Consider the following 24,767-nt stretch of genomic DNA (forward strand, 5'->3'; position numbering starts at 1 on the left):
TGCTGTCAAGTCGTCTCTCACCCATAGCGACACCACGGACACATCTCTTCCAGAACGTCCCACCTCCACCTGCAATCGCTCTGGTAGTGTAGCCATAGAATTTTCTTGGTAAAAATATGGAAACGCTTTACCGGTGCCGCCTTCCTCGCAATAAACTCGAATCTCCGCCCTCGACTCTCTCCCATGCACTGGTGAGTTTTAACTTGTAGAAGGCAATTGCTAGCCACTGGCTAAGCTAGGAGAGGAATGGGTATGGCTCTGCTTGATTCTCTCTCCCATAGTAATAATAATGCTGGTATTTGTTAAGCGCTTACTATGTGCAGGGCACTGTTCTAAGCGCTGAGGTAGATACAGGGTAATCAAGTTGTCCCACGTGAGGCTCACAGTTAATTCCCATTTTACAGATGAGGGAACTGAGGCCCAGAGAAGTTAAGTGACTTGCCCATAGTCATATAGCTGACAAGTGGCAGAGCCGGCATTCGAACCCATGACCTCTGACTCCCAAGCCCGGGCTCTTTCCACTGAGCCACGTGAGACTGGTAGAATACTGGAAACTCTCCAGGTGCCACCCTGAGAGGGTGGACGTATTCCCAGGCGGTTCTACTAGCCAACCACCACCTTTGATACGTTAATACCGTAGCTATGGCAATCAGATCATCCATATAAAACTTAGCAACTTGCAGAGAAGAGTCTCCGTTACAAGCCCACCTGGTCCACAGCAAATGGACCATCTTGAACAGAGTTATTACTGCTAACTTACATTTAGTATCTACTCTGTCCAAGCACTGACTATTTGAAAAGACCCTCCTTCCAAAACGTGCGTAGTACGAAGAAACCAAGTATAGAAAATGAACATGACATCATATGTTTTCCCAGACGCTCTTCTCGATTTCTCTTTCAGTTAATTTGGCTTTTGCTTTCAGTTTGTGGGGGGGGGGGGGGGGGGAGGCGGGGAAATGTTCTTCTTGGGGAAATGTGTTGAGGAGGGGAAAGGTAGGGGCAGACTTGAAAAGAGAGGGGTATCAGGTAGAGGGTGTTGCTGTGGCCTATAGAGTAGAGGAGAGAAATGGGGAGAGACAGAAGAAGGGCAGGGGCTACGTCAGGTCTTCTGAATCAATCATTCGTATTTATTGAGCACGTACTGTGTGCAGAGCACCGTACTTGGGAGAGTACAATATAACAGAGCTGATAGACACATTCCCTTACAAGCTTACAGTCTAGAGGGGGAGGCAGACATTAATACATAAAAATCTGGGTATATACGGGGATGAGAGAGGGGTGAATCAAGGGTACGAATCAAGTGCAAGGGTTACACAGAAGGGAATGGGAATTACTCTCAAGCTCTTCAAGGGAAGGGACCCAGTCTTTTATTTATTTCTACTGCATTCCCAAGTGCCTAGAACAGTGTTCTGCGCCCACATCAATAAAAGCTGTTGATGATTATAACGATGACTATGTACTCATGTCCTATTTAGCTTCAAACCAGTACGCTGCTTTGAGATCTTTCAGTGTGCAGAGCACTGTACTACAGGCTTGAGAGAGAACAATACAAGAGAATTAGCAGACGCATCCCCTTTTTGGAGGAAATATGATTTTAATACGGCTTTGAAGGTGGGGAGAGCGGTGGTCTGTCAGATATGAAGTGGCATGGGGTTCCAGGCCAGAGTCGGGAGATGGATGAGAAGATAGTGGTGAGATAGATGAGAGTGAGGTAGAGTGAGAAGATTGGCAACAGAGGAGTGAAGAGTGAGGTAGAATGCGAAGATTGGCAACAGAGGAGTGAAGACAGCACGCTGGGTTGTAGTAGGAAATCGGCAAGGTAAGGTAGGAAGGGGAAAAGCGACCGAGTGCTTTAAAACCAATGGAAAGGAATTTCTGTTTGCCGTGGAAGTGGATGGGCCATCACTGGAAGTTCGTGAGGAGTGGGGAAAGCATGGACTGAATGGTTTTTGAGAAAAAGTGAACTGAGTAAAGTACGGACTGGAGTGGGGACAGACAGAAGGTAGGGAGATCAGTAAAGGGGCTGATTCAGTAGTCAAGGCAGCCCATCATAAATGCTCAGATCAACGCGGTAACAGTTTGGATGGTGAATAAGGGCAGGTGTTAATGCTGTCGTGAAGATAGAGAACTGATGGGATTTGGTGACAGACTGAATATGTGGACTGGATGAGACAGATGAGTCGAGGTCGATGCCAAGGTTATGGGCTTGGGAGAGGGAGAATGGTGGTGTCGTCTGCAGCGATGAAAAGGTCAGGAGGAGGAGAGGGATCGGATCCAATCTGGGGACCGTGTTTATTCCTACTGCCAGTCTAGGGATAGTGACTAGACCAGGCGGCTGCCTCGCCTGAGATCAGACTGTTCTAAAATCAATCAGTGGTATTTATTGCGAGATTACAGTGCGCAGAGTATTGTATTAAGCATAGGGAAAGTATAAATTCTAGAGTTCAGAAACACGTGGCCATACCCCAACACCAGTCTTAAATGACTCTGGTTGCCGACGTGAGATGCTTACCTTAGCATGGGCGGAAGTTATGAGGCTCACCCACTTCTCAGGGGGTTTTGTCTTGAGAAGTTTTGCGGGGATGCAGTCTGGGAGCATTTTCTGGACCTGTTCATTCTTGATTGAGTGCCCAAACAGAACATAGCAATGCCTGGCCGCTATCTCCACCAGACCTTCCTCCTGTAACAGTTTGGTTATTATTTTTATTATGGTATTTGTTGAGCACTTACTAGGCTTCAAGTACTGCGCTAAGCACTGGGGTAGATACAAGTCAGTCGGGTTGGACGCAGTCCCTGTCATACCTGGGGCTCACAGTCTAAGTAGGTGGGAGAACAGGTATTGAATCCCCATTTTACGGTTGAGGAAAATAAGGCACGGAGAAGTTAAGTGACTTGTCCGAGGTTACACGGCAGGCAATTGGAGGAGCTGGGATTAGAACCCAGGTTCATTGACTCCCAGGTCTGTACACTTTTTACTATGCTGTGCTGTTTCTCTGGTTAGTCAGTCAATTGTATTTATTGAGCACTTACTATGTGCAGAGTACTAAGCTCTCAGGGTAGATACAAGCTAAACAGGTTGGACACAGTCTATGTCCCGCCTGGAGCTTAAGGTCTTAATCCCCGTTATACTGATGAGGGAACTGAGGCACCGAAAAGTTAAGTGACTTGTCCAAGGTCCCGCAGCAGACAAGTGGCGGAGCCAAGATTAGAACCCAGGGCCTTCTGAGTCCCAAACCCGTGCTCTATCCACCAGGTCACACCGCTTCTCTGTTAGCTTCGACGTTCTTAATTCCTCGATCCCCACTTGTACCGGCTCAGAGTTGCGGCCATCTGCAAAGCCGTCGACCCCGGGAGGACCTGGACGGCTCGGAGAGATGCCCACCTTTTCGCAGCGGTACTCCCCGAACCGGATGCCCCGGATGATCTGTTGGTAAATGAGCTCGGTGCTGACGGCGTCTTCTGTGGAGTCGTGCCACGGCGTGAAGATCTCCTTCCTGAAGTAGAAGCGCCAGGGAGCTTGGCGTTCGTGCCCGCCTTTCTCCTTAGCGAGCTGCTCGCACTGGGAGATGGCATCCATCACGTGATCCCGGCCGCTCCCCAGAGACCAGCACTGAGAAGCAGAGAGTTGAGAGAAATACAGAGGAGGGGAGAGGGGGATGATGAAGAGATGATCACCACCTTCATCCCAAATCCAGAACAAAACCAGAAGAGAGTACGCTGGGCCCACCTTGTTTGGCTCAAGGACAAGGAGAGGAAGTCCCAAGCCGTGAGATCGACTTCTTTGCCTCAAATCCATCAGATGTCAGCGCTTAGAACAGTGCTTGGCACATAGTAAGCGCTTAACAAATCATTATTATTACTTACCATCATCATTATTATTATTATTAATTCTTAGGAGATGCCAGATTGTTTCTACGGGGTCTTTAACAGTCAAAAAGAATTACATCTCTACCTCTTCCCCAAAGAAATATTTTTCCGGTCTCTCTCACCCAAAAGGGGAGGAGGGACAGAGGGCAAAATAGTGCATTGTTAATTTTTAAATTGTGAGGAATCTGAGCTCCTTGTCTGTTCATGCCTTCTCACCCTTCACTCCCCCACCATCTTCCCAGTACCCATCCTGGCAGTTTCAGCAAGAGGTCCACTTATCAGGTTTGGGTTAAGAGACCTGGGGGTAGAATTGTTATATCGAAGAATGGAGAAAGAAATGACTTCTATAGCGTTCTCAATGCCTTCACTTCCAGAGAAGGAGTGATGGAATACATCAGCCTTGCAAATAACCTCTTGCCTCCTTGTCCAAGGCAAGTGACCAGACATTCCTGGAAAACAGAAATGACAGCTAAGTCATCTCTCTTCCACCAGAGTCACTTTTTGAGGACGTGAGAAGGGACAAAATCCGTAAGGGCTGGATCTTATTTCTAAGACGAGGCTCTATCACAGGGAGATGAAACTGTTTCCCCACTCAGGTCTTTTTATGGCACCAGTGATCACAAGACCAAGTGTTCAGAGAAAAACAGAAAAAGTGCTTAGGATGAACCACAAAAAGAAAGTTCTGGCCCCCGCTGAAGGTGAATTCAGCTCTTTCTGAAAAAAGGAGGGTTCTGCTGGAATGGAAAGCTCTGTTTAGGAGCCAGGGATAAGACAGGAGTTCCTGGATAATCATCACATTCCCTGCCCACAAAGAGCTTACAGTCCTATAAATGTAAATAATTCATAGATAGGTACACAAGCGCAGTGGGGTTGAGAGTGGACAATTACCAACTGTCCAAAGGTCACGGATCTTAGGATGAAGCTTTCTTCCAGGTGGGATGGGATCGGGAAACTATCTGGCCTAGAACTCTGTACCTTGTCAAAAATGGCCACATAGAGGGAAAATCCAAACTGATCCTTCAGTTTCTGCTTCTCAGCGATGTACTGGCAGGTCTCTTTGGAGGAAGAGGCAGAATCTGCCATAACGGTGATGCTCTGGCCATTCACCAGGGTGACGCTGAACACGATGGGACGCTTTGTCTTGATTGCCTGAAAGACAAACCTCAGGGAAGAACGAGATTCCAGGCCTTCCTGCTTTTCTTGGGGGACTGGGGCCAATTAATCAATGGCATTTATAGAGTGCTTAGTGCAGGGAACTGTACTAGGAGCTTGAGAGAGTCCAATATAACAGAGTCGGCAGACACGTTCTCTGCCCACAGTAAACTTACAAGAGTCTAGAGTCCTGAGACCTCTGGGACCAGGGGCTCTCCCACGCCCAGGCTCCCTCTGTCCCAGGGCAGACACGCCGATGCGGCCCGCACAGATGTCGGAGACGTCGAGGAGCGGTGTTGCCTAGTAGATAGAGCACTGGCCTGGGAGTCAGAAGGCCCTGTTCGAATTCCTGATCCACCACTTTTCCGCTGTGTGACCTTGGATAAATCATTTCACTTCTCTGTGCCCCAGTTACCTCATCTGTAAAATGGGGATTAAGACTGTGAGGCCCATGGGGCGCTGTCCAACCTGATTACTTTGTAACTACCCCAGCGCTAGTACAGTGCCTGGCGCATAGTCAGCACATAATAATAATAGTATTTTGTTAAGCACCTTTCTACGTGCCAAACACTGTTCTAGGCTCTGGGGTTGATACGCGGTAATCAGGTTGGACAGAGCTTGCAGTCTTAATCCCCATTTTACAGATGAGGGGATTGAAGCACAGAGAGGTTAAGTGACTTACCCAAGGTCACAGAGCAGACAAGCGGTGGAGCTGGGATAGGCACCCACGTCCTCTGACTCCCAACCCTGTGCTCTCATACCACGATTATTATTAGATGCAAAAACAGTTGTCCCAGCCCGCTCTCCCCTCACTGTCAAGTTATCCAACTCTGTGTGAAAGGTAATAATAATGATGTTGTTGGTATCTGTTAAGCGCTTACTATGTGCAGAGCACTGTTCTAAGTGCCGGGGTAGATACAGGGTAATCAGGTTGTCCTATGTGAGGCTCACAGTCTTCATCCCCATTTTCCAGATGAGGTCACTGAGGCCCAGAGAAGTGAAGTGACTTGCCCACAGTCACACAGCTGACAAGTGGCAGGGCCGGGATTCGAACCCACGACTTTCAACTCTCAAGCCTGTGCTCTTTCCCTTGAGCCACGCTGCTTCTCTGCATAGGAGACATCCCTGCCCCGGACCGGGAGACCTCCGGAGCTCGCCACCGAGAAACCGTTAGAAAGTTACCTGGAGTTCCAGCCAGCTGGGAGGCTCACTGCGCACTCCGTTGGTGAAGGTGCGTTTCAGCCGCTCGGCGCAGTAGGGGCCGTAGGCTGAGGGCCCCTTGCTGAGGAAGTTTAGCAGGTACTGGGTGGAGAGAACGAGAGAGGTGGGCGCTGACGGGAGGAGTTTATATCAAGTGAGAAAGCTCGGCATACCAGTCTGAAATGTCCAACCGACTTCCCTGAATTTGGTAAATGGGACTGGGAACATGTCTGCCAACTCTGCTGTATCATACTCTCCCAAGAGCTTAATACAGTGCCCGGATCATCTATCTTCCTGAAGAAACGGTCTGGGCATGTCACTCCCCTCCTTACAAACCTCCAGTGATTGCCTATCAACCGCCTCATGAAACAAAAACTTCTCAGTCTAGGCTTCAAGACTCTCCATCCCCTTGCCCCTTCCTACCTCTCCTCCCTTCTCTCTTCCTACCGCCCACCCCGCACGCTCCGCTCCTCGGCCGCCCACCTCCTCACCGGCCCCGTTCTCGCCTATCCCGCCGTCGACCCCCGGCCCACGTCCTCCCGCTGTCCCGGGACGCCCTCCCTCCTCACCTCCGCCAAACTAACTCTCTTCCCCTCTACAAAGCCCTACTTAAAGCTCACCTCCTCCAAGAGGCCTTCCCAGAATGAGCTTCCCCTTTTCCCTCTGCTCCCTCTGCTGCCTCTCTGCCCCACCTTCACCTCCCCTCAACTAAGTCCCCTTTTCCCCCCTTTCCCTCTGCTCCTCCCCTTCTCCCTTCCCCTCCCCTCAGCACTGTGCTCGTCCGCTTATTTGTATATATTTTTATTACCCTATTTATTTTGTTAATCAGATGTACATCCCCTTGATTCTATTTATTGCTATTGTTTTTGTCCGTCTCCCCCGATTAGACTGTGAGCCCGTCAATGGGCAGGGACTGTCTCTATCTGATGCCGAATTGTCTATTCCAAGCACTTAGTACAGTGCTCTGCACATAGTAAGCGCTCAATAAATACTATTGAATGAATGAATGTTCTGCACATGGTAAGCGCTCAGTAAATACAAACAGTCCACCACCTTGCCCCTTTCTACCTCACCTCGCTCCTCTCCTTCTACAACCCAGCCCTTACACTTTGCTCCTCTGGTGCTAACCTTCTCACCGTGCCTCCATCTCGCCTGTCTCACCGCCGACCCCTGGCCCGCGGCCTGCCTCTGGCCTGGAACGCCCTCCCTCCTCAAATCTGCCAAACAATTACTCTCTCCCCTTCAGAGCCTTATTGAAGGCCCACCTCCTCCAAGAGGCCTTCCCAGACTAAGCTCCACTTTTCCTCATCTCCCACTTCCTTCTGCATCACCCTGACTTGCTCCCTGGGCTCTTGCCCCTTCTCCCCGCCCCATGGCACTTATGTATATATCTGTCATTTTATTTATTTGTATTGATGTCTGTTTATTTGTATTGTTGTCTCCCCCTCATAATAATAATAATAATGTTGGTATTTGTTAAGCGCTTACTATGTGCAGAGCACTGTTCTAAGCGCTGGGGTAGACACAGGAGAATCAGGTTGTCCCACGTGGGGTTCACAGTCTTAATTCCCATTTTACAGATGAGGTAACTGAGGCACAGAGAAGTGAAGTGACTTGCCCAAGGTCACACAGCAGACAAGTGGCAGAGCTGGGATTCGAACTCACGACATCTGACTCCAAAGCCCGGGCTCTTTCCACTGAGCCACGCTGCTTCTCTACCATGAGCTTGTTGGCAGGGATTGTCACTCTTCATTGTTGTACTGTACTTTCCCAAGCGCTTAATACAGTGCTCTGCGCAGAGTAAGTGCTTAATAAGTACAGTGGAATGAATGAATGAATTAACTTATGCACTTATTCATTATTTATCATTGTCTCTCCCTCTAGACTAGCTGTTAAAAGGGCTTAGTACAGTGCTCTGCACACAGTAAGAACTCCATAAATGCAATGGATTGATGGAGGATCAAATCTTCAACCACATGACAAATATTTTTATTACCCTATATATTTCTATTACCCTATTTATTTTGTTAATGAGGTGTACATCCCCTTGACTCTATTTATTGCTATTGTTTTCGTCCGTCTGTCTCCACCGATTAGACTGTGAGCCCGTCAATGGGCAGGGACTGTCTCTATCTGTTGCCCATTTGTCCATTCCAAGTGCTTAGTACAGTGCTCTGCACATAGTAAGCGCTCAATAAATACTATTCAAAGAATGAATGAATGAAATATAACCTCTAGAGCTTTAGCAAAGTGGAACAAAATAAAACTTTGATTTTACAGATTTCCTTTCATTTGGGAACACATATAACATGAAACCCAACTCTAGAGCAGTTAGTCGAGTGTCTTGCATAAAGTAAGTGCTCAAGAAATTCCACTGACTGATTAATGGAGTGCCGTAATACTCACTAATTATGCAATCATGAGAATAGCATCGTTCTCTCACAGAACCTTGAAATCATTTCACCCACCAAACCCTTCCCTGAGAGGAGTATGGCAGAACTGTAATAAAATTTTCATTTTAAGACAAGGCCCCAGGAGGATGTGAGACAGTGTTTGACTAGGTAAAGGATCCAAATCCCTTGAATCCCAGCATAGGGGGCCGTAGGTCAGATAATAATGTTGGTATTTGTTAAGCGCTTACTGTGTGCAGAGCACTGTTGTAAGCGCTGGGGTAGACACAGGGGAATCAGGTTGTCCCACGTGGGGCTCACAGTCTTAATCCTCATTTTACAGATGAAGTAACTGAGGCACAGGGAAGTTAAGTGACTTGCCCACAGTCAGCTGACAAGTGGCAGAGCTGGGATTCGAACCCATGACCTCTGACTCCAAAGCCCGGGCTCCTTCCACTGAGCCACGCTGCTTCTCCAATGGTTGGTTTGGAGCAGGAAGATAGCTCCGAAACCTTCTTGTAGCTTCGGTATTCCTGTCCACATATTGTGGACCTCTCCCCACTTGCTCTCTCCTCCTTATCTGCTTAACAAGAGTGACTGTTTCCTTGTAGGCCATTTTTCCAGGAATAGCAGGAACGGGCAAGAGTTCCCATCAGCAAACCCCTTCGGTTGGCTCGCAGCTACACCAGACATTAAGAAAGGAGACCTTACCTTCACAAACTTATCTGAAGGCGGGAAACAACCCAAACAGAGACAGAGCAGAATCCAACCACGCGCGTGACTGTTCTTGTTGTAGTTCTCGGATAACTGCTTGCAAATTTGGCAGTAAATTTCATCCCTGAAAGACACGTGCAGGTAACTGTTTGAGTGCTCCTCCGTAAATAGATCGCAATAATAATAATGTTGGCATTTGTTAAGCGCTTACTATGTGCAGAGCACTGTTCTAAGCGCTGGGGTAGATAGAGGGTAATCGGGTTGTCCCTCCTGAGGCTCACAGTTAATCCCCATTTTACAGAATGAGGTCACTGAGGCCCAGAGAAGTGAAGTGACTTGCCCACAGTCACACAGTTGACAAGTGGCAGAGCTGAGATTCAAGAACCCATGACCTCTGACTCCCAAGCCCGGGCTCTTTCCACTGAGCCACACTGCTTCACAATGATAACGACAACTAGACTGGACTCACGCATGGCCCACCAATAGGTTTCTACATCAGGGGATTGGACGAGGTGACTCTGAGGTCACTCTGAGTCTCCAGGTTTGCAGGTAGAAACTCGACTATCTACAAGTCTGTGAGCAGCAGGCGTTTGCCCTAAAAAAAAAAAAGAAATTATGGTACTTTTAAGTGCTTACTATGTGCCAAGCACTGTTCTAAGCACTGGAGTAGATACAAGTTAATCAGGTCGGTCGGGCACATTCCCTGCCCACGATGAGCTTACCGTCTACATGGCATCCATGGGAAGGACAATATTGGAATTGGCCTGAACCTGAGACACAATAGCCCCGAGTCCTTTTCCCGGCTCGACACTCAAAAGGTAGCTAGTAAATATGTTGACGGACCAACCGGTGTCTCCTTGAGTTCTCACGGGAGAGGTGGAGTCTCCGCGGCAGCTCTGGGTGATGGGCCAAGTTCTCTTCCCCCTTATCTGCCTCTCCCTGGTGTTCCCTGTCACCTTTGGAGCCTGGAATACCTAGGTTCCAAGCAGCGTGGCTTAGTGGATAAAGCACGGGCCTGATGGGGGGGGGGTCAAAAGGAGCTGGGTTCTAATCCACATATCTGCTGTGTGATCTGGGGCCAGTCACTTCATTTCTCTGTGCCTCAGTCACCTTATCTGTAAAATGGGGATAATAATAATAATAACTATGGTATTTGTTAAGCGCTTACTATGTGCCAGGCACTGTACTAAGCGCCGGGGTGGATACAAGCAAATCGAGTTGGACGCAATCCCGGTCCCATGTGGGGCTCAGAGTCTCAATCCCCGCTGTACGGATGAAGTAACTGAAACACAGAGAAGTGAAGTGATTTGCCCAGGATCACACAGTAGACAATTGGCAGAGCGGGGATTAGAACCCATGACCTCTGAATCCTAAGCCAGGGATCTTTCCACTCAACCACACTACTTCTCCAAGTGCTTAGTACGGTGCTCTGCACACGGTGAATGCTCAATAGATACCACAGATGGATCCATCCATCCTTCCTTTAACTGTTGGAGTTCCTCAAGGGTCAGTTCTTGGCCCTCTTCTGTTCTCCATTTACACTCACTCCCTTGGTGAACTCATTCGCTGTCACGGCTTTGACCAGCATCTCTACGCAGATGACACGCAGATCTACATCTCCGCCCCTGTCCTCTCCTCCTCCCTTCGGGCTCGCATCTCCTCCCGCCTCCGGGACGTCTCCACCTGGATGTCGGCCCGCCACCTAAAACTCAGCGTGAGCGAGACTGAGCTCCTCATCTTCCCTCCCAAACCCGGTCCTCTCCCAGACCTCTCTATCACCGTGGATGGCACGACCATCCTTCCCGTCTCTCGGGCCCGCGATCTCGGTGTCATCCTTGACTCGTCTCTCTCGTTCACCCCACACATCCTATCCGTTACCGAGACCTGCCGGTCTCACCTCTACGATATCGCCAAGATCCGCCCTTTCCGCTCCACCCAAAAGGCTACCTTACTGTTACGGGCTCTCGTTATATCCCGGCTAGACTACTGTGTCAGCCTTCTCTCTGACCTCCCTTCCTCCTCTCTCGCCCCGCTCCGGTCTATTCTTCACTCCGCTGCCCGGCTCATCTTCCCGCAGAAACGATCTGGGCACGTCACTCCCCTTCTTAAACAACTCCAGTGGTTGCCTATCGACCTCCGCTCCAAACAAAAACTCCTCACTCTAGGCTTCGAGGCTCTCCATCACCTTGCCCCTTCCTACCTCTCCTCCCTTCTCTCTTTCTACCGCCCACCCCGCACGCTCCGCTCCTCCGCCGCCCACCTCCTCGCCGTCCCTCGGTCTCGCCTATCCCGCCGTCGACCCCCGGGTCACGTCCTCCCGTGGTCCCGGAACGCCCTCCCTCCTCACCTCCGCCAAACTGATTCTCTTTCCCTCTTCAAAACCCTACTTAAAACTCACCTCCTCCAAGAGGCGTTCCCAGACTGAGCTCTTCTTCTCCCTCTACTCCCTCTGCCACCCCCCCTTTACCTCTCCGCAGCTAAACCCTCTTTTTCCCTTTTCCCTCTGCTCCTCCACCTCTCCCTTCCCATCCCCACAGCACTGTACTCGTCCGCTCAACTGTATATATTTCCGTTACCCTATTTATTTTGTTAATGAATTGTACGTCGCCTTGATTCTATTTCGTTGCCATAGTTTTTACGAGATGTTCTTTCCCTCGACTCTATTTATTGCCATTGTTCTCGTCTGTCCGTCTCCCCCGATTAGACCGTAAGCCCGTCAAACGGCAGGGACCGTCTCTATCTGTTGCCGACTTGTTCATCCCAAGCGCTTAGTACAGTGCTCTGCACATAGTAAGCGCTCAATAAATACTACTGAATCCATTGCCATCCCCTCTTCTCCATGCTGAAATGGAATCATTTGAATTGGGAAAACAAAATTAGGTAAAACTAGTCTTTGTAAGAATATAAAAACCACGTAAGATCGTGTGCCTTTTACCGACCTCTTGATTTGAGAGGGCCTGAGAAGCAGCGTGGGTCAGTGGAAAGAGCCCAGGCTTGGGAGTCAGAGGTCATGGGTTCGAATCCCAGCTCTGCCACTTGTCAGCTGTGTGGCTGAGGGCAAGTCACTTCACTCCTCTGTGCCTCAGTTCCCTCATCTGGAAAATGGGGATTAAAACTGTGACTCCCACGTGGGACGACCTGATCACCTTGTATCCCCCAGCAGTTAGAAGAGTGCTTTGCACATAGTAAGCACTTACCAAATACCACCATTTTATTTATTTATTTTATTTTTAGATCCCCTTTTGGGTTGAGGTTTTACTTATCAGGTGAGGCAATGGCCTTTTCAACCGTTGGGGAAAAGGAGCTGCTTCCCCAGACCACTCCCTGACCCTCAACCATGGCCACGTCGTTGGCACCCTCCGTCTCCTCTACTGCCGCCGGGCTGGGCTAAATGTAGGCCTCCTCTGAGAGCCTCCAAAGTGTCAGGGAGAAATCATGTGAGAAGTTGGAAGTCTCGGGGAGGACCCAGGAAGATGGGCTTTAATAATGTTGGTATTTGTTAAGCGCTTACTATGTGCAGAGCACTGTTCTAAGCGCTGGGGTAGATACAGGGTCATCAGATTGTCCCACGTGAGGCTCACAGTCTTCATCCCCATTTTACAGATGAGGTCACTGAGGCACAGAGAAGTTAAGTGACTTGCCCACAATCACACAGCTGACAACTGGCAGAGCCGGGACTCGAACCCATGACCTCTGACTCCCAAGCCCGGGCTCTTTCCACGGAGCCACGCTGCTTCCCATAGCTTTCCCATAGCTTTAGTCCGCAAGGCTCCCAGAATTTCCCAGTCCTGTGCCTACAGTCTTAATCCGGCCCGGCCTACCACAGGTATACAAATAATAATAATAATGTTGGTATTTGTTAAGCACTTACTATGTGCAGAGCACTGTTTTAAGCGCTGGGGTAGATACAGGGGAATGAGGTTGTCCCACGTGAGGCTCACAGTCTTCATCCCCATTTCACAGATGAGGGAACTGAGGCACAGAGAAGTGAAGTGACTTGCCCACAGTCATACAGCTGACAAGGGGCAGAGTCGGGATCCAGGAAGACACCACCTATGCCGACTAAGACAACCTATACTGGGGATGCCTGCTGGCCTCTGGAACACGATCATGAACAGCAGTGTGGCTCAGTGGAAAGAGCACGGGCTTTGGAGTCAGAGGTCATGGGTTTGAATCCCGGCTCTGCCACTTGTCAGCTGTGTGACTGTGGGCAAGTCACTTCACTTCTCTGGGCCCCAGTTACCTCATCTGTAAAATGGGGATGAAGACTGTGAGCCCCACGTGGGACAACCTGATTCCCCTGTGTCTATTCCAGCGCTTAGAACAGTGCTCTGCACATAGTAAGTGCTTAACAAATACCAACATTATTTAACCAGTCCCGGACCAGTAAGAGAGGATATGGGCCACTGCAGCATGACTTGGCCCAACCCAACCCGTCCTCCTTTTTCTCTCCCCGCTGCCTCCCATCCCTTCCGTTTTCAGCTACCTAATTTTGGTCCTACTACAGTTTGCTGGAAATCACGTCTCACACTTCAAACTTGCCCCTCCTTCACCCCTCCTATTCCATCCCCATGCTCCTAGCCACTTTCCAGCCTTACCGAAACAGCCCTGTGCCAGGGTGGCTTAGTGGATAAAGCCCAGGCCTGTGAGTCAGAAGGTCCTGAGTTCTAATCCTGGCTCTGCCAATCTTGGGCAAGTCCCTTCACTTCTCTGTGTCTCAGTTCCCTCATCTGTCAAACGGGGATTAAGACCGTGAACCCCGTGGGGTACAGGGATTGTGTCCAACCCGGTTACCTTGTATCTACCTCAGGGCTTAGAGCAGTTCAGCACACATAGTAAGCACTTACCAAGTACCATAATTATTATTATTCTAATCAGTCTTGTTTTGTGGGTTTTTTTAAAATTTCTATTTTATTTTTAACCACGGTGATGAATTAGGATCAGGTTCTTTTTTGCCGTACACGTATTAAGTACAGCACTCGCTTAGCTGCTTCGACAGACCCTATCTTTGGTAGGCTGGGCCTTTGAAACTACAGGGGCCGAGGCGAAGCGGAAACATGCCAATCGACCTGAAGCGGTCGACGGGTTCAGAGTCGCTTTAGTAAGTGGCATCTGTTGAGATGGAGGAGAGGGAGCTGAAATTAGCTGAAACTAATTCTCTTCCCCTCTTCAAAACCCTACTTAGAGCTCACCTCCTCCAAGAGGCTTTCCCAGACTGAGCTCCCTCTTTTCCCTCTGCTCCCTCTGCTCCCCCTCTACCCTCCCCTTCACCTCCCCTCAGCTAAGCCCTCTTTTCCCCCCTTTCCCTCTGCTCCTCCCCCTCCCCCTCCCCTCAGCACTGTGCTCGACCGCTCAATTATATATATTCTCATTACCCTATTTATTTTGTTAATGAGATGTACATCACCTTGATTCCATTTATTGCTATTGTTTTAATGAGATGTTCATCCCCTTGATTCTATTTATTGCTATTGTTCTTGTCTGTCTGTCTCCCCCAGTTAGACTGTAAGCCCGTCAATGGGCAGGGACTGTATCTGTGGCTGATTTATACATTCCAAGCCCTTAGTACAGTCTCTGCACATAGTAAGCGCTCAACAAATACTAATGAATGAAATTTTCCAAGAGCAGAAGGCACAGACCTGATGCCGGGCCGCAGTATCGCATTGCCGACAATGAAGTGCAGTTTTTCCAGGTTGGACATGGGTCTGTCAGAGATGGAGCTGTCCGTTTCAAAAATCTCCTCCCCGCTGCTCAGCCGGTTTGCCACCTGAAACCCAGAGAGAGGTCATCAATCAGTCATATTTACGAAACACTTCCTGTGGGCAGAGCACTGTACTAAGCAGTTGGTAGAGTACAATATAACACAGTTGGTGGACAAGTTCCCTGCCCACAACATGCTTACAGTCTAGAAGACACGTAGAAGATTTCTCTTGAGATTCTCTTCTCTGGAAACCACTGCTGCCTCCCAAAGAAGCTTAGGAATGGAGTCCATCACTACATAATAATAGTGATGGCGTTTAAGCGCTTACTATGTGCCAAGCACTGTTCAGTGAGACAGTTACGTTTGTTCCTATTATCGCCGCAATCCCTTCTTCGCTCAACGCCTATGAGGTCTTTCCCTGGCACAGTACTGTTGGGTTAGACGAACTTCTCTAAGAGCTTATAATTAGTGGGAAGCTGCACACACACACTTAGCATATTTTAGATAAACTATTCAGAGTGAAGGTCGAGATGCCCTGGAGATACGGATTTCAGTAAGAAATTTTTAGGTAATCAGCGAAGGCCATCTGGAGGAGATGGTGGATTTTTTTATGGTATTTGTTAAGCCTTTAGGGATGCAGCAAAATGATGAAGGAAACACAAGAAAGCGAAGCCCGTTAGGTAAAATTTTGGATAGGAAGTTGGATTCTAATCCTTTGACCTTGCTTTACTCTTTATCTTGGGCAAGGTACTTAAGTGCTCTGTACCTCAATTTCCTCATCAGTAAAAATGTGGCCTACTGAAAGGAGCAGGGGGCTGGGAGGCAGAGGACCTGGGTTCTAATCCCTACTCCGCCACTTGCCTGCTGCCTGACCTTGAGCAAGCCACAGTTTCCTCACCTGTAAATTGGGGATTAAATAAGTGTTCTTTCTCCTACTTATACTGTAAGGTTGATGAGGGACAGGAGCTCTGTCCAACCTGATTATGCTCTATCTACTCCAGCATGTAGTTCAGTCCTTGACACATAGTAAGTCCTTAACAAATTCCACTATCACTATTAATAAAGTAGAAAAAGAAATACCTCTTTCTCCCTATCTCACTACAATGCTGCAAGGTGATAATTGATATTAATAATGATGCTCTAGGAATGCAAGTCAACACTTTCCTGGAAGTTGGAAGTGAGGGGGGAAGAAACTCAAGGTAAAAATTATTGTAGGTGAGGAAAAGAAAACCTGCAATCTAGAATGTTTGGTTGATTAACTCATCTTGAAATGATCATGGATACCCATTGCCCCTTCAGAGGCAGTGTTCCTAGCAACCAGGCATTTCTGATGGACTTTATTTTTCAGGACATTTTTTGACATCTGTCACCCAAATCACTGCCAAATTTACAAACAGGTTCCTCCTACGGAAGTCATGGGAGAAACAGTGTGGCCTAGTCGAGAGAGCCCGGGCCCGGGACTCAAAGGACCTGCATTCGAATCCTGTGAGTCCTATGTGGAAGAGGGACTGTGTCCAACCAGATTAGCTTGTACTTACCCCAGTGTTTAATACAGTGCCCGGCCCATAGTAAGAACTCAATAAATACCATAAAAAAGGCATCAGCCGCTCTCCCTTTGTAATGTAATCTCTAAACTCACCCACACTCCATTAACGTTTCTACTTTAAAACTGCTCCTCCCAAAGATTAGAAATTTCTCTCGGGTGGACGTGTGTCATGGACACATCTCTCCCAGAACACCCTAACTCCATCTGCAATCCTTCCAGAAGAGAGAGTTGGGTTGACCTAGGGATGCCTCAGGACATTTGGAGAGAGCGAAGGAAGGATCGGCGGGGGACAACTTTTCATGGGAAAGCTTCAGAGGGAATGAAGAGATATTCGAGTTCAATGGATTTGTTAAATGGTATTTGTTAAGGGCTTACTATGTGCCAGGCACTATACTAAGCACTGAGGTAGATAAAACACAAGCAGGTTGCACACAGTCCATGTCTCAAATGGGGCTCACGGTCTTAATATTCATTTTACATATGAGATAACAGACACAGAGAAGTTAAGTGGCTTGTCCAAGGTCACACAACAGATAGGTGGTGGACTCGGGATTAGAACCCAGGTCCTTCTGACCCCCAGGCCTGTGCTGTGTCCACTAGGCCACACTGCTTCTAATGAAGATTAGCCCCAGTGGTGTCAGAGATAAAGGAGAGAAAGAGTTGGAGTGGGGTTGAAGATAAGGTGGGAGGTGACTATCAGAATTGTTTGGGAAATTTTGTGTGCCAGGACAAGCAGAAGGAATCAGTGTTATGGGCTGAGAAGCAGTGTGGCCTGGTGGAAGAAGCTGGATTCTAATCCTGGCTCCATCTCTTGCCCCCTGTGTGACCACTGTGTGACCTTGGGCAAGTCACATCACTTCTCTGGTCTTCAGTTTCTTCATCTGCAAAAATGGGGATTCAATACCTATTTTCTCTTGCACTTAGACTGGGATCCCCATGCGGTACAGGGACCGGGTCCAGCCTAATTTTTGGGTATCTACTTCCATGCCGAGTAAAGTATTTGACACATAATAATCGTTTATCAATGCCACAGTTATTTTAATTGCGGAAAGAGCACAGACTTGGGAGCCAAAGGACCTGGGTTCTTTTCCCAGCTCTGCTATTCCCCTGTTGTTGTGATCTTGGGCAAGCCATTTAACTTCTCCGTAGCTCAGCTTCCTCATCTGTAAAATGGGGATTAAACAGCTGTTTTCCCTCCTACTTAGACTGTGAGTCCAACGAGGGATAGGGATAATGTCCAATCATGAGCACTCAATAAATATAAACACTCAAATACCACCATAATTGCTATAAAGAAAGGTAAGAGGCCAAAATTCCAATTTAGCATCAATAGACTGAACTGTTTCCATGCCAAGGCGCAGTGAAAGAAAGGTAGTGGGGCCAAGAGAAGTACTAAATTCTTACTTGTTCCGTCAACTTGGATGATCGCTTCAGCTTCATGGAGGAAATCTCTTTAATGCTTTTATCTCTCTGATGAGTATTCTAGGATGTAAAGGATAAGAATTACATACCCAAATTAGGGGAGGCTGATGCATGATGATACAGTGAATCAATCAATAGTATTTACTGAGCACTTACTAGGAGCAGAGCACTATAAAAGTGCTTGGGATTATACAACAGAGTTGGGAGACAGGCTCAAGGCTCCCCAGCGAGCTTAGAGGATGAGTGAAAATAAAATGTCTGTCTATGTGAAAGAAACCAAGGAGGCTGATCCCAGAGCAGTGGCTCCTTGAGGACCTCTCACCAGCTCTAATGGAAAACACATGCCTGTTCTCTCTTGTTCAGATTGATTTAGTGCTATACCAACGCCCCTGATCCCCTCAAGGGTTAGAAAAAATGTTCCCTTGCTGACTCTTCAGCTCCTCATTGATCTCTTTGGCACGGAACCTCATAGAATCCCTGATCTTAAGGCCTGGACCTTAAGTTAGTCACTTATCCGAGAACAAAGGGGTCATGCTGTTGATAAATCATTCATTCAGTCGTATTTATTGAGTGCTTACTATGTGCAGAGCACTGTACTAAGTGCTTGGAATGTACAATTCGGCAACAGACAGAGACAATCCCTGCCCAACAGTGGGCTCACAGTCTAAATGGGGGAGACAGATAACAAAACCAAACAGAACAGAACTAGTAGTCTGGCATAAATATCAGCAAGTTAAATAGAATCATAGATACATATACATCCTTAACAAAATAAATAGAGTAATAAATAATATATACAAATATGCACAGTGCTGTGAGGAGGGGAAGGGGGAAGAGCAGAAGGTGGGAGAAGGGGGAATGGGGAGGAGAGGAGGAGCAGAGGGAAAGGGGGGGTTCAGTCTGGGAAGGCCTCCTGGAGGAGGTGAGCTCTCAGTAGGGTTTTGAAGAGGGGAAGAGAGTTAGTTTGGCAGATGCGAGAAGGGAGGACATTCCAGGACAGTGGTAGGATGTGGGCCGGAGGTTGATGGACAGGTGCAAACTGGGTCCGGGGGGAGGTGAGCGGCAGAGGAGCGGAGTGTAAGGGGTGGGCTATAGAAGGAGAGAAGGGAGGTGAGGTAGAAGGGGGAAAGGTGATGGAGTGCTTTGAAGCCAAGAGTGAGGAGTTTTTGTTTTGTGCAAAGGTTGACAGACAACCACTGGAGGTTTTTGAGGAGGGGAGTGACATGCCCAGAGCGTTTCTACAGGAAGATGAGCCGGGCAGCGGAATGAAGATTGGACTGGAGTGGGGAGAGGCAGGAGGAAGGGAGATCCTAGAGGAGGCTGACACAATAATCCAGTTGGGATATTATGAGAGCTTGTACCAGCACAATAGCCGTTTGGATGGAGAGAAAAGAGCGGATGTGGGTGATATTGCGAAGGTGAGACCGGCAGGTGTTGGTGAGGGATTGGATGTGTGGGGTGAATGAGAGAGCAGAGTCAAGGATGACACCAAGGTTGCGGGCCTGTGAGACGAGAAGGATGGTTGTGCTGTCCACAGTGACAGGGAAGTCAGGGAGAGGACAGGGATTGGGAGGGAAGATAAGGAGATCCCCTATTAAAGAATGCCCACTGGGAATCAGAGGTCATGGGTTCTAAACCCGAATCCGTCACTTGTCAGCTGTGTAACTTTGGGCAAGTTATTTAACTTCTCTGGGCCTGAGTTACCTCATCTGTAAAATGGGGATTAAGTCTCTGAGCCCCACGTGGGACAACCTGATTACCTTGTATTAACCCCCTTACCCCCAACCCAGTGCTTAGAACAGTGCTTGGCCCATAGTAAGTGTTTAACAAATGCCATCATACTTCTTCTTCTTCTTCTTTTTATTATTATTATAGTATGTGTTGCTTTGACTGATGCCACAAAAATGCCTCAACCATTTATTCTGCCACTGCATCCTGTTCTCCTCAGGGAGATGCATGTCCTCAGAGAAATGTTCCTGAACTCCCTAATAGTGTCCTATTCATTCACTCAGTCATTTATCGAGTACTTACAGTGTGCAGAGCACTGTACTAAAGGCTTGGGAGAGTGCAATATAACGACAGATGGACGTATTCACTACCCACGAATTTACAGTCTGGGGGGAGACATATATTAATATAATAAATACAGATAATAATGATAATAATAATTATGGCATTTGTTAACACTTACCATGTGCTAGGCACTGTACTAAGCACTGGGGTGGATACAGGCAAAGCGGGTGGGACACAGTCCCTGTCCCACGTGGGTGTCACAGTCGCAATCCCCACTGTACAGATGAGGGAATGGAGATCCAGAGAAATTAAGCGACTTGTCCAAGGCCACACGGCAGACAAGTGGCGGGATTAGAACTCATGACCTTCTGACTCCCAGGCCTATGCCCTATCCACTATACCATGCTCCTTCCCTTCTGAGATTTTGGGTCAGGGCTAATGGTCCCTTAGGCACCATTACCTGGCCAAGGAGATTCGCTGTCATTCTGCTACAGGGATAGCAAAAGCCAGGAATTGGGGACAGTAAACTCAGGGCAGGACTTCAGGAAAATCAACTGAGCGGAGATTCCTCTCCGACTGGCAGGCCATTCCATGCCTCGGATCAGTCCAGGTCCCTGCCATGATCCTCCTCAGGGTCACTTACTCGGCCTCCGCAAAGGGAAGGCCTCTCATTTCCCGCCCATCTCAGATCAACGTACCTGATCTAGGCTCCTGCCACTCACAAACCGGGCGTTGCTCTTCTTGCCTAGGGTGTCACAGATCTGTGTCATCACCGAACTTCCCTTGAGGGAATTGTTTTTAGCGTAGAGCAGTGGCTCTGGAAATTCTCCCATGAATCGCAGGATGACGTTCCACACGGCTAGAGAGGCCTAGGAAAACAAAAACCAAGGTACTCGTCTCAAGAACGGAGACTTTCTGCTCGAGGTTATGCACTCAGAGCCTTCCTCCTTCTTGGGAAGAGTGCACGTGTGTGCACACGCACGCATACATATGGCCTCACACATACACAAACACACATTCCACGCCCGTTTTCAGAGAATTAGCTCCCCAAATCCTCCTCCAGCTTAGTCCAAATTTCTCATCCCCAGATGCAAACAGCAATAGAGATGCTTCACTTTCTTCATCTGTAAAACGAGGAGTAATGTCTGTTCTCCCTCCTCCCTCCCGCTTAGACTGTAAACCCAACGAGGGACAGGGGCTCTGTTTGGCCTGATTATCTTGTTTCTACCTCAATGCTTAGGACAGTGCTTGGCACATAGTGTTTAAGTACAATTATTCTTACTACTGTTGAGTTAGGCTTTAGAGTAATAAGAGGTTTTAGAGAAGCAGCGTGGCCTAGTGGAAGAAGTATGGCCCTGGGAGTTAGAGGATCTGAGTATTAGCCCCAGCTCTGTCCATTGCCCGCTGTGTGACCTTGGGCAAGTTACTTAACTTTTCTGAACCCTCAGTTTCTTCATCTGTAAAATGTAGCTTGACTCCCTGTTCTCCCTCCTACTTAGAGTGGGGCAGGGACGGTATCTGACGGTATTAGAGAAGCAGCGTGGCTCAGTGGAAAGAGCACGGGTTTGGAAGCCAGAGGTCATGGGGTCGAATCCCAGCTCTGCCACTTGTCAGCTGTGTGACTGTGGGCAAGTCACTTCACTTCTCTGTGCCTCAGTTCCCTCATCTGTAAAATGGGGTTTAAGATTGTGAGCCTCACGTGGGACAACCTGATTACCCTGTATCTACCCCCGCGCTTAGAACAGTGCTCTGCACACAGTAAGCGCTTAACAAATACCAACATTATTATCATCTGACCTGACTAATTTGTACCTACCCCAGTGATTAGAACAATGATGGGCATAGAGTAAGCTCTTAAACACAGTGATGATGATGATGACAATAATAAACTTCATCATCCTAAAAAACCATCTTCTTCCCTCAACTTCTTCTCCATCTCCCACCAGACACTGGAAAGAAAAGTTCCTCCCTTCACCTTCACCGTGTTTCTAAATCTGCAGCCGTCTCAGCTGACCTCACCTAAAGAAACAAGGAGGCAGAGGGAAAAGCAAGCTTAGCAGCCAAGCCACCAGGTGACAATCTACGGGAAGTTCAAAGAGACTACCTACTAAATACTGGGGATAACATTTAGCTTTTTCGTTCATTTTATCATTTCTAAAACATCCACATTCTCTGTGCTTGGGTGGAGGCCAAAAGGCTGGACTACTGGCTCCCACTCTTAGGATTCAAAAATCAATCAAGGGTATTCATTGAGTGCTTACTGTGTGCAGAGCACTCGGGAGAGTATGACACGATAGAGTTGGTAGACACAAACTTTCCCCACAAGGTCTCTCAAGACCATAATGCTGGTCCTTCCACTCGATCCTCGGAGTGGGAATGTGATTGAGGGGAGGCAACTAGACCGCAAACTCTTTGTGGGCAGGAAATGTGTTTGTTTGTTGTTGCATTGTACTCTCCCAAGCACTTAGTACAGTGCTCTGCACACAGTAAGTGCTCAATAAATACAAGTGAATGAACTACCAGGATTGTGCCTCTTTATAGTGAGTCGCTTTATAAAGGCGAGGACATGGAAGTTGCAGGGTTCTGACAGAGACAAAGAGGAAGAAAAGAAAAGACAGAGAAGGGAGGAAAAATGGGATACTTATTAAACATCTCCAGGACTGAAGTGAAAAATTCCAGGCAGGAAATGTGAAGAATTTGCTTACTCCTGGACTTCATCCCCACCTCTCCAGATGACCCCACTCCACGGTTCATCCTGTCCCAAAGGTCTGTTCAAAACCCCAAGACAGTGAAATGCAGAGTCGTTTTAGAGGAAAAGCAAGTGGAAAGCCGATACCAAGATCTCGCTGTCATCTTCATGGTAGAGCAGTGGGTATCGGAGACTTCGGCGGATATGTGTGTGGGTGGCGGACTTCTGAAAGTAGGTGGCAGCAAATTTGGGAAAAGTGAACTCGGCCAAATCATCAACTTCCTCGTTAAGGTCCACTGACATGGGAATCGTATCCAGGTCCACCTCGTCCAGCTTCTGTGGCGGGGTTTCCAGATCCTGTGAGGGAACAGAGTATTGTAGTCAGTCAACTTTCAGGGAAGCCTCCACTGTGTGTGAAGCAAGGGATCGGGCAACTGAATTCTCTTCCCTTTTAAATCCAGAATTCTCTCCTCCTTTGCCTTTTCTGTCAGAGAAACCACGGACATCAAACTCGGTCACCAGTTATCAGTCAAGTAACTGGTCTCACCCTCCCTGGGCAATATTGTTCAGACCAGTCTGCACCGCGCCCCGGCGGGATGCCGTGGCTGACAATCACATCACGTGACTCAGCCATGGCTCTCTGTTACGAGATAGGTTCTCTGATTCATCTCAATCTTCACAGTCCTCTCCTGCATCAATCCCAAATGAGAATTGAGATGGAGCTGCCTCAGGACTGTGTATGCCTTTATATGGAAATAATGCCATACCTTTCTTTTAAAGCATACAAAGTCCACTACGTGCATATACATATATATGCACACACACGTATGCTCACATACACTCAAACACACACACACACACACACAATATTAATTAGAGAAGCAGCGTGGCTTAGTGGAAAGAGCCTGGGCTTGGGAGTCAGAGGTCATGGGTTCTAATCCCGGCTCCACCACTTGTCAGTTGTGTGACTTTGGGCAGGTCACTTAACATCTCTGTGCCTCAGTTACCTCATCTGTAAAATGGGGATTAACTGTGAGCCTCACGTGGAACAACCTGATTACTCTGTATCTACCCCAGTGCTTAGAACAATGCTCTGCACATAGTAAGCGCTTAACAAATACCAACATTATTATATTAATCCTGAGGCAAAACCACTAACTATTCCTGGGAGGTAGGTTTGGAACAAGTAGTGAGCCCCTTCTATAGATGAGAAGGCACAGAGATAAACAGTGTTTCAGAGCGAGTCCATGACCCAGGTGGGTATAGAGCTGAAGCCCAAGTTTGCTAGTGCTCAGCTCAGAGTTTTGTCTACCGGCCGGACCATGTTGTTGAGCCTTTTCATACCATCTTTTCCTTGTGAACATCCGAAACCTCAGACCCTTCTTTTTATGAATCTAATTCCCCTCTTCAAAGCCCTACTTAGAGCTCACCTCCTCCAAGAGGCCTTCCTAGATGGAGTTTCCCCTTTTCCCTCTGCTCCCTCTGCTGCCCCTCTACCCCCCTTCACCTCCCCTCAGCTAAGCCCCCCTTTCCTCCCCTTTCCCTCTGCTCCCCCCCCTCCCCTCAGCACTGTGCTCATCCGCTTATTTGTATATATTTTTATTACCCTATTTATTTTGTTAATGAGATGTACATCACCTTGATTCTACCTTTTGCTATTGTTTTAATGAGACATACATCCCCTTGATTCTATTTATTGCTACTGTTTTTGTCTGTCTCCCCCGATTAGACTATAAGCCTGTCATTGGGCAGGGACTGTCTCTATCTGTTGCCGATTTATACATTCCAAGCTCTTAGTACAGTGCTCTGCACATAGTAAGTGCTCAATAAATACTACTATTCAATGAATGAATGAATGAATCTCTGGAGGTTCCTCAAGGCTCGATTCTGGGTCCCCTTCTATTGTCCACTTACCTCCACTCCCTTGTGGAGCTCATCCACTCCTACATCTTCAACTATCATCTCCACGCAGTTGATTTTCAAATCTACAGCTCGAACCCCGTAGCTCCCCTTCTCTACAATCTCACATTTCCTCCTGCTTTCAGGCATCTCTACCTATCCAAACTGCTATCA

The 24,767-nt window shown here is 48.0% G+C and overlaps 1 protein-coding gene across 1 annotated transcript in view; it reads right to left on the minus strand.

Moving 5' to 3' along the window:
* MYO7B (myosin VIIB) overlaps positions 1-24,767 on the minus strand; it is a 143,368-nt gene that overhangs the window by 32,870 nt on the left and 85,731 nt on the right. Inside the window, exons 23-31 of the mRNA XM_029074169.1 lie at positions 22,842-23,051; positions 20,704-20,874; positions 17,975-18,052; positions 14,963-15,090; positions 9,321-9,447; positions 6,202-6,321; positions 4,843-5,016; positions 3,383-3,610; positions 2,513-2,680 (exon numbers count right to left, since the gene is read on the minus strand). Coding sequence (XP_028930002.1) covers positions 2,513-2,680; positions 3,383-3,610; positions 4,843-5,016; positions 6,202-6,321; positions 9,321-9,447; positions 14,963-15,090; positions 17,975-18,052; positions 20,704-20,874; positions 22,842-23,051 — 1,404 coding nt within the window. The remainder of the gene's footprint in view (positions 1-2,512; positions 2,681-3,382; positions 3,611-4,842; positions 5,017-6,201; positions 6,322-9,320; positions 9,448-14,962; positions 15,091-17,974; positions 18,053-20,703; positions 20,875-22,841; positions 23,052-24,767) is intronic.

Source organism: Ornithorhynchus anatinus, chromosome 1 (assembly GCF_004115215.2).
Source record: "Ornithorhynchus anatinus isolate Pmale09 chromosome 1, mOrnAna1.pri.v4, whole genome shotgun sequence".
Lineage (NCBI taxonomy): Eukaryota > Metazoa > Chordata > Mammalia > Monotremata > Ornithorhynchidae > Ornithorhynchus > Ornithorhynchus anatinus.